The 10,773-nt window shown below is 33.4% G+C and overlaps 1 protein-coding gene across 2 annotated transcripts; it reads right to left on the bottom strand.

Moving 5' to 3' along the window:
- Positions 1–42: 42 nt before the first annotated feature.
- LOC113402144 (cullin-4A) lies at positions 43–7,633 on the bottom strand. 2 transcript variants are annotated; one of them, XM_026642309.2, is made up of 13 exons: positions 7,244–7,633; positions 7,026–7,168; positions 6,230–6,450; positions 4,841–5,029; positions 4,556–4,702; positions 4,106–4,295; positions 3,728–3,920; positions 3,177–3,478; positions 2,721–2,942; positions 2,318–2,425; positions 1,640–1,810; positions 1,265–1,417; positions 43–1,135 (listed from the first exon to the last, which is right to left on the bottom strand). In XM_026642309.2, exons 1-13 carry the CDS (start codon positions 7,491–7,493, stop codon positions 1,040–1,042), a joined length of 2,385 nt encoding a protein of 794 aa, XP_026498094.1. In that variant the 5' UTR covers positions 7,494–7,633; the 3' UTR covers positions 43–1,039. The 2 variants fall into 2 exon arrangements, with proteins under 2 accessions (XP_026498094.1, XP_026498095.1); XM_026642310.2 differs by having other exon boundaries at positions 2,721–2,924.
- Between the last annotated feature and the right edge of the window lie 3,140 nt (positions 7,634–10,773).

The raw sequence follows: 10,773 nt of genomic DNA, 5'->3' as shown, positions 1-10,773 counted from the left end.
CATCCTTTGTGAATATAACTTGAGAAATGATAAATAAAACAATTTCGGAAAATTATAAATAGTTTTATTGGTGATCCCTCCTGAAACTAAAGACACCCAAAGAATTACGAGTACAGTTCAGTTTCTTTTTGCTTCTAACTAGAGGTCACAAAGCGAAATTATATAAAATACAAAATGTACAAACACAAATGGCGTATTGTGTGACTTAAAATGCTTTGTCGATGCAACTTACACGCCTGTATAATACATGTGTTCTAGCGAGGGCACCTCAGGAGGGTCATCGTCTAATATCACACGTTATGCCGCTAGTGTGTATGGTTGAGGACCTTTTTTTTAGGTTTTCATAGACTTCAGTAAGGGTCTTACACTTTGGTAATATTTTCTACCCTCAATTGTTTCGTTACCTTTCTATATTTCTTTCATGGATTTATGGCTTATACTATGTTTTGTTTCTTTTAATGTGTTTCTGAAAATGATAGCGGATAATAAAAACAAATGGACATTTCAAGTCACCATCGATAAAATATCAAAGAATGGCTGTTGGGTGTGAGAGCCCAATTCACACGCACACAATTATTTTTTTTTGGCTTTTATTTGTGCCGAAAGGGCACAGATTATTTCGCCAATGACACGTGCGATGCAGAAGACACGATAGTGATTGATCGGTACGGTCCAGATTACAGGCTCAATTTAATTATAAAATAAATACAATTTATGTTATATTATTTAATGCCTTCTAATATTATCATTTCGTATGTACACGTACAACTTGAAAAACTCTTAAATATATTTCGATTATTTCAAGCGAAATTTATATATCATTTTAATTGCATAAGCTTGAGGTAAGGTAGAGTTTGTGAAGTACATAAAAAGTTCAGGAAAACGAAAATTCGGACATAAACCCCTGTCATTATCCTACAAAGCAGACTACTTTCGGATGCTTCTGATATATGGTAGTATTTGTTACTGTGAAGCCGTCGATGGTATGTTCTGAGGGTAGAAGTATGAGATGTCGTGAGGGTGAAGGGGAGGGGGCCCACTACGCGACGTAGTTGTACTGGTTGGGGTTGTCCTTGTCGCGTTCCATGTAGTCTCTGTCGATCAGTGATTCTATGCGCTTCTTGAGGTCGGCCGGCTGGAAGCAATTTTTGGATAAAAATATATATTTTGAATATTAATACTTTTAATTCAAGTATTGCTCAAAAATTTAATAACTAATAAAAAAATATAACTATTTAGTGTTTTTTAAGTAAAATTTGAGCACCTTGACGGGGAATTTGAGCTGGTTATAGAGCTCAGAAATCAGCAGGTTATGCGACAGCGCTTTACGCATTTTCATAACACGAACGATGGCTGCATCGATTTGGTACTGACGGTCCTGGAACACGCGCTCCTCTGTCGCCTTCTGTTCCTCGCTCTGAAAACACGACAAGGGTTCATTAGTTTCGGTTTTGTCAACTTGTATTAGTGATGTACGTAATCACTGCGTCGAATGTAAGAAATTGAAATGTAATAAAATTTATTAAATTTTGTAATTTGTTTCAAATAAATTTAAATTCTCAAAATCTTTTCGAAAAATTTAAATCATCATGAATTAATAATTAACACAAAAAACGATTATGGAGTAGCGAGTACTGACGGTTTCCTTCATCTGTATCTGATTGATCTTGATGCGGAACAGCTTGTTGGTGAAGTCAGCGTGGAAGGAGAAGTGGTCGTCGTCCTGCACGTCCCGCCCGCGCGGCGCCTTCAGCAGCACGCGCGCCTTTCCGCACGCCAGCGACTGCAGCGTGCGCCGCAGCTCGCCCTCCTGCGCACCGCGCAACGCGCTGCCTTAGTCGGGTGTCTGGTGTCTAGTGTCTAGTGCACGGGCACGAGGGCCCGACCCAAGTAACCACATTTGACGTCGAATGGACGCGAGAGCTTGAGTAATATATGATATTCCTTATGGATTTGTGAAAAATATGGCCGTTTTTTACGTCGCCGAAGCTGTTATCGAATCTTTGGAAGTAAAATTAAAGGGGATAGAAGTACTTAAGTGGAATAGTAGTGTATTATAAATAATGGCATATTAATTAAGAACCGTTAGTAGTGCACAATATAGCTGAGTTATTAGTAAATTGCATAGAATACGTAAATTGTTTATTATTTTATTACTTTCGAATGGAATACTATACGTATCGGACCTTTGATGTATTGGTTAGTCAATAAAGTAGCTCAGTATCAGTTCCACGTCTTGACTTTCGCTTTAGATTCAAAACACTGGAATGACTATCTACTAGGTGATTGTAGGTCAATTGTGGTTGTATATAATTACCTCTATATTTGTGGCAGTCTTAATTTCTTCAAAGGAGAGATTATCTCCATCATTGAACAGTAATAGGACGAGAGCTTGGAATAATGAAACCTGTAGCTCTTTGTTACCCTGAAATTGAAATTATTAGGCATATTATACTTAAAAATATTCTTTGTATGATGTTTAGATAGTGTTTTTTAAGGTTTTTTAAAGGAAAATTACAATTTTCATGGGATTTTATTTTGATTTATGTGGTAAATTAATTATTTCAGGGATGTAATAAAGGTGTTAATGCATGTGGTTCAATAGCAATTGATATATTTGTGTATAAATAGTGAGCGAGTCTGTTGAATAATGGGTCAGGGTATAATGACTGCCTCTGGGTAGAAATGCTATTGATTCTATTTAAATATGACATGCATACCTGCGAGAAGTGAGCCCTGAGCACGCAGTGGCCCAGCGTGGCCTGCCACTGCAGCTTGCGGCCGGAGTGCTTGGCGAGGTAGAACTTGGCGAAGTGGTCCTGGTGCCGCGTGAGCTCGGCCGGCAGACGCACCTCCACCGGCGGGTAGGTCGGCCAGAAGCCCATCGTCAAGATGTACACCGACAGCTCCAGCCCGACACCTTCCTGACTCGCCGCCAAGTGCTGCATTAGATCATGTACCAATTTATTTCATTTTGACAGTCGTCGATCTCAGAGAGTATTTCTTTTAGCAAGAAATAAAGATCGAGATAAATAAATGGCCGTAAATAAAGCTTAAATACGTTTACAATTAAGAATAATTATCATTATGTCCTAGTATGGTCGGGTGTCTATATAACATAAACTAACTCATATTCATAAGGGAGTTAATTCTATTATTAAAATTTTGTCAATTACCTGTTTGTAAGTAATATTAATATCCTTGGACAGTTCCATATCCTTGAACATGCCTTCTAGTTTACAGGTGAAACCTCCCCCACATTCCTGTTTCAATTTACTAAGCATTGACTTCTCAGCATCTACTGATGCAGATTTGCCCACGAGCAATCTTTTTGCTAAATCTTTTTTATAAAATGCTTCAAAGACATCCTTCCCATGAATGAAACGGAACAGAACCATTATCTTGTCTAATAGCCTCTCTAATTCTTCCTCAGTGGCTTCTTTGTTACCAGCTCTAAGTTTTAAGTCAACAAATTTAGCTGAAATGAAAGAAAACGTTACATTGTTAAGTTTAATTAAAGAATATTTACAGAAATGAATTGTTTATATTCATATTATACAGTTTTGGACTTTCATTGTCCAATTTGAAAAAATCTTACTTTGTTAGTTATCAAGTAATTTTTTGTACTAGCAGTAAAGTTATCAGAGAGACAGCGACAGCAAGAGCGCAGCAGCTTGCGATTTATATATAAAAAATTAAGAAAGAACAAGTGCCAGCAAGATCATACCAATTAGTTCTGCAGGTTTGTTTTGTCTTTGATTAATGAAGTACTCAAATGCTTCCCTCATAGAGTAAAGGAATCGGTCATTCCTTTGGAAGCAGGTGCTTACGACATTGTCCAGTTGTTCCTTAAACTCCAATAGTTCGGCTACCATTGTCTTATCACGTTCTGGCTCAATTACTATAGTACGTCCTTTTTTCTGAAAATATATTTGTAAAAATCACTAATAAAGGTGCTGTAGACTATTTAGCAATGGCTTACTTGAATTGATTTCACTCTACACACAAGTCCTTTACAAATCTTCATATAAGTTGTTATAGTAAACACAAAAATATCGAAGTATCATAAATTGATGCAAATAGAATGTAAATATAATTTAAATACCTTGATGTAGGCATTGAAATGGTTGCACAGCTCATTAAGTCCCAGTTCCTTAACACGACTGAACAGGTTGTAGAGTGTGGTCAGATCATGGAGCCGTGGACCATCCATTAGGGATTCAAGACCTTTGCTGAGGATACCCGTCAGGTGCTCGCTCAACAGCTGTCGCTCGATAGTGTGGATTAGTTGCCATCTGAGGAGGACAAAGGAAGTATTGACAGATGTATTTCATATGGTTCCTTGATATTGATAAGTTTCATATTGCAAACACATTTCAGATGTACCGGTATTAGAAAAAATATTTTAAATAAAATGAATTAATTGGATTAGGCCAATCCCAATTCAAAGTTTCTGAAAATTTGTTTTGTCAAAAATTTGATTGTTATGGACTACATATGTTTGCAACAAGTTTATGATATTATACAAAATGTCATGATCACTTAATGTACTTACTTAGTGCAGGGATCTAGGTAATGTAACAGTCGTTCATTTTCTTCCCTAAGTCTTTTCTCAACATGAGCTAAGTATTGAGGAACAGCCAATTCTCTCATTAATCGTTGACCTTCAGCTGCATACAACCGTTCTGTTGCTTGCAGGAATCTGTAAAGGAAACAGTTTACATAACATTTATATATGACAAAATTATATTAATAGCAAAACATACTATCATAACTACAAGTTTTCTTGATGTTTGAGTAGATTTCTTTACTTATATTAATGTACATTGATTTTACATACTTGTGTTCAAATGCGTCTTGATATATCTGCAAGTCAGAAAGCATCCGTAGCAAGCTCTTGAGCAGTGAGATGTCCACCGCATCTCCACCGCGCTCGCGTTCTATTAGCAGCAGAAGTCCATCCACCGTGCGCGTCTGAATTAGTGTGTTCATTGCTATGTGGTGACGAAACAGGTCGAGGCCCATATCCCTGTTATTTACAGATGACGATTGTTGTATTTGTAAAATAATATATTTTGATGCTCTATGATGTTATTTCTTTTGACCCTCTAACAAAACTGGTTCACTCACCAATTGAAACGGAACACAGTTATTCAAATCAGTGATGTTTACCGGTAGAATATACAATGAGCAAGTGCTACTCACCCAGGCCAGCCTGCATAGAGCTCTACTGGTAAAAATGTGGGCATAGGTGTTTATTTGATATTTCCATTAGTAACTTTTGCTTTCAGTTGCAGTTATTTCCCAAGAATTGTATTACATATTTTATGAATAAATGAATTAAAAATTTTTAAAACAATCTTTTTTTAAACAAATCTCCAACTATTACAAAAAATATTGTTTGTTTTTGATTGAATTATCTATTACTGTCTTATTATTTTTGTTGTTAGTTATAAATAATAATAAAAACTGATTTCAAATAGGAGAGATTTTTTTATAATAAATTCAAATTAGGCAAACTGTATATCGTACTAATAGAGCAAAATCATAAATTTGAAAAAGAGCATAAAGACATTTAAAATATATATTTTTTAAATCTCATTTACAGTCTATACTATATGTATGTTCTATTTCCATAGAACTTATCTTTATTTAGTTTAAATGTAACTGAGAATGTACTTGGATTGTGTATTTAACTACAACGTCATTTAAAGTTAAAATAATGAAAAGAGGAAAAATTAAGTCAGTTAATTATTAAGTTGATTCAATGATTTTCAGTTAGGTGTGTTCAATGTCAAATTAATTAATATTTTTAAACTAAGAAATCTATTAACATGGCACTATAATAGAAAATAGAAGAAAATATGTCAAATTCTGGACTCGGTGACTATTGTTCTATGGAGAAAATGTATAAAATAGCTAGACTAGACTTTAAATGATAACTTAAAACGTGAAAGAATCAAACAATATTATTATAACTTATGTAAACAGGATTTTTAAAACACAATTTGATATATGACAAAGTATTTTGCAAGTTAATTAAATTAAACATAACTTATATGAGTAAATTCATTTAAGTAGGGTAAAGTTATATTTTTATGCCAACTTGTACTTAAAAACTTTCGGTATCTGATAAATAATAAATCAATCAATTTAATTGATTGATAAATTGATAGACTTTGTTTGATATGTTTGTATTGAAATACCTTGTGTCAATATAGTTTCTTACCATATAGAATGTATGCTAGGATTCTGTAACACATAGGTACGGTCTAGGTATAGAAAGATGCTACGGATCATGATCATTTGGCGGCAGTGTGCTCGCCAACAGTCATCCATGCGTTTGAGGAACACTTGTCTGTCCATACTTTCAGAGAGGAACTGTTCAATATTGGACTTTACATGCGCCTCCACTAGGTTTGTCAGATTCACATACAGTTGTGATGCCATCTTAAAAATAAACAGGGAGAATATTATAATAACAATTACATAAAGTAGTAATTATCTGTCATGGACTGACTTATATACAATTTTTAATTCGTTTTTCACTATGCCAAGTTATATCATTGTCATATATATGTTGTATATTTATGTTACAAACATTCAGTTATCAAAACTATTGATGTTATTGTAATAATTTGTGTAAGACTCTGAGTTTATAGAACCGGTGGTAGCTCAACATTTATTTGACATTAAAATTGTCAATTTATAAGTTTTTGTGAGAGTCTAGAGATAAAAAGGTTTAAGATTTAAACAAGAACTGATTGAACTATTTATAAGATAGTTCCTTTTACCAAGGTTGTTAGAATATTTTATTTATGAGTAAAAATAAATCAAGGTAATTGTTTCTAAATGATTATCCAGTACTGGCTAGCCTTATTTGTATGATCTATACAAATTTGAATTGCTGGGAAATATAATTACAATCAAGAAAATAAAGAATCTTTTGTGGATATTAGTTTGGTTCATATTTACTAGTTTTAATCAGTATTTTAATTATTCCAGCCAGCCAACTATTTATTTACCTTATGGCTGCACATATTTTCAACTGCTTGATATAATTCTTCTAAGGAATAGGCAATTGCCTTTGAGGTTTGTATAGCTATAACGGCCTCCCGAAGTTTGCTCCATGTTGTCTCCTGATAATTTTCTGGAAGATTCGGTTTACCTGCAAAATATTCGCACTCATTACCAGATGTCACAGAGGTTATGACATGACCAATGGAATCAATCGTAAACACACTTTTAAAGTTTTTTATAACTAGTTTCTTTGTCGCTGCCCCAGGCTTGTTCATCGATGAAGATGTCATTTTTATAGTACCGTTAGAATTCGGGTTCAACATTGAGAAGTTTGATTTTTTTTCATTTGCACTCATATCGTCAAATTTTGTTCTTTTGCTGCACTGATCGTTGTTAGAACTTAAATGAGAACGTTTTCTAAACTGATTACCACCCTCCTCAACCAAAACAGATGTTTTAGATACGCCCGACATAAGCAAGCATGATATGGCCGCAGCCACAATATAAAATAATGTGATTAAGACTAATAAATTACAAAATACAAATAAAAATAGATGCAGTCAATATTCACTCCGATTACCACCATTACGATGTGTATTTTATTTTTACGATTATAGAGGGCGCTATACAGTTATCTATGATCTTGTCATTTAGATTTTTCTAAAACATGGCTTGGATTCTATATTTTCAGTGATACGTAATATTAATCAAAATGTTGTAAGTTCTTTAAAAAACAAATATTTACTATGGTGACTATAATATGAATAAAAAAATTGTTATTTTGTTTTTTTTTCTTCATGTTTTGCACCATGCTTTTTTGTATTATTCTGAGTATCACAGACTCTTGTAATGTTGCCATTTTATAAATTATTTTTAAAATATCTAGGTCCGCCAGGTAGTATATAATGCATAGAAATAGTGTATGTATAATTAAGCTTTCTTGCGTATACAGTTTGCTTAGCAGGTTGCATTGTATAATTGGATACAAAAATAAAAAAAATGTGCGGCAAACGTGTGCGTCTAGGGACGTTCGACAGAAGTGATAACTTAAGCTGATCTAAGTTAAACTCTTTAATATTGAAATTGTTTAACTTGAGAAAAGCTTATGTTATTACTTAAATTTTATGTATATTAAATATAATATTATTAAATACTTTTATTGATTATAAAATATATTTCATCTTTGTTGTAATTAGTACATATTCAAGAATTGTAACTAAAAATATATAAGGGAAAAGGAAGCCAGACAGACTGGTGCCGTAACGCGTTACGTAACAAAGCGGTTTATCCTCCCATAAGAAGTTAAGAAGTTATTTAATTTCCATTTTATAGGTCAAATTCAAAATGACCGAAACTCATTATTTTTTATTAACAATTTTGTTAGTGATAATAACATTTGATTTTATATAAAGTCAATGACCAAGTGGTATGAAATGATTTTGCTCTATTGGCAGCCCTGTCAATAATTTTTTTTCAATAATTTTCAATTACATCCAAAGAGTAATACGTTCAGTAAGTATAAAATACATTCATATTTTACCCTTCATTTTTCCTTACTCCTTATATAAAATAAATATTTATGAGCGTGGATCCTAATCATATTCAGGATTCAAATCTAGAAATTAACCATTCTTTCATATCCATCCCTTTATGTAAAACATTACTAGGTGTAAAGCTATTGGAAAAGGGTTCTGTTTTTTTTATGGCATTGGTTGGCTGACGAGCATATGGGCCACCTGATGATAAGTGGTCAACACCGCACATAGAAAAAGGCGCTGTAAGAAATATTAACCATTCCTTACACCACCTATGCGCCACCAACCTTGGGAACTAATATGTTATGTCCCTTGTGCCTGTGATTACACTGGCTCACTCACTCTTCTAACCGGAACACAAAAATACAAAGTACTGTTATTTGGCGGTAGAATATCTTATGAGTGGGTGGTACCTACCCAGACGGGCTGGCACAAAGCCCTACCACCAAGTAAATTATATCTGTTTATGAAATTTATATTACTACTAAGTTTGTTTTATTTATTATATATTGCGGTGTTCGTTTCAAATGGAAATATAAGATTGTTTAGCTGGCAAAGCCACATTAAGTATCTTTTAATGCTCATTAGCAAAACCTAATGTAACTTGAATTATTTTATATCAGGTCGGCAGGGTAAAGATAAATGAAGCATGCGTGTGTTTGTGTATAACAATGCCTTATGTCAACGTGATATTTCTTTTCGTTGTTACGTCACAGGTTGTTTTTTGTGTTATTGCCTTCTCCTTTTCAGTAGAAGATTTGTAGCTTATTCCACTACGCTGATTCATTGTCGTTGGGTGGGTAACATATCAATTTTCATCCATCACATGCAAGTTTTATCACGATGTTTTCCTTTAATGCCGAGCACGAGATGATTTATTGTATATAAACACAAATTAAGCACATGAATGAGCTTGGTTTTGATCCCAGTCATGGTTAGAACGCATGAATCTTTCACACGTTCTAACTATTGAGCCATTGCTTCTTCTTCATGTATCTCATATCTGTTCGCAAATTTCTTTCTGTTTTTCCCTAAGGCATTTGAACTATGGCACTGTTAACGACACACTTAAAAATGTGTTTAAATCTTCTTCTAAATATTTATAAGTTAAATAAATATGTAGAACTTGATAGGTACAATCATTACGAAAAACAAAGGAGGCCTGTAAATGCCTCAAATAATGGTGGTCAATATTTAAACTTCCGCAAACAAACTAAATCAATAAAAAGTAAAGTGTTAGAAATGCTTACACGATTGTTTCTACCTTCGATAAATTAATGTTTTGAATTATCAAAAGTGAAACATTATAAAGATAAAAAAAAAACTAAATGATATGATAAGGTAACGTTTATTTATTACTATTATCGAACTACATCGCCATGACAAAGGTAGTTTAGCAGATTTAGCGTCAATGATCACTTCCAGGCAAACATTGTGGCAAAAATAAATACTAGAAAAACAGAAGAAATAGTTTAAACAATAATAAAAAATATTGTTTGTTGGTGATTATAATCGATCGATAAAACTGGCAGTGGTATGTTCATATTCACAGAGAGACATAAGTTCAGACAGGAACTATTGTATTTTAGACTTAAATATTATACTAATTTTATACAGTGAAAAAATCTCCTTATTTAATATTGTCTTTATCTATTTTCAGATCTGGACTATATGTTATAGGATCTATATAGGTTAAAGGGATGAATTTGCTACCTAATTATATACTTAAATGAATTAACTTTTCGTCAACATATATTTTTTTTGACATAACTAATTATCTAGCAATTTATGACGTAATTCGTTATGATTAATATTCCTTCCCAGCGAAAGCATTTGAAGAAAAATGATATATAAATATAAAAGAAACCCAAAACAATTGTTTGATAATAAGGAATACGATGGCTATCAAATGTTATAAAATAAAAGAAATACACAAGGTTTTTAACAATATAAAACTAAAACTCCTTTTTTAACAATATAAAATCAACGCTGTTTTGACCATACGTTTGGTGTTTTAAAATAGGTCAATGTAATAATTATAAAAGATAAAAATTACGTTACGATAATAGCATATATAATTAAAGGCAATTGTAATAGTGGAGCGGCAAGTTGGTGATTTTATTACACCCTCGCTGAAATGCACGTCCCGGGGCGGGGGCGTAACAAGTGGCGGCCGCCGAACATGTGCCCCCGCTCCATTCAGTCTTCGCTCATTCAC

Source organism: Vanessa tameamea, chromosome 2 (assembly GCF_037043105.1).
Source record: "Vanessa tameamea isolate UH-Manoa-2023 chromosome 2, ilVanTame1 primary haplotype, whole genome shotgun sequence".
NCBI classification, from domain to species: Eukaryota; Metazoa; Arthropoda; class Insecta; order Lepidoptera; family Nymphalidae; genus Vanessa; species Vanessa tameamea.
The sequence above is the reverse complement of the archived record's forward strand: the minus strand, read 5'-3'. Positions and strand labels throughout refer to the sequence as shown.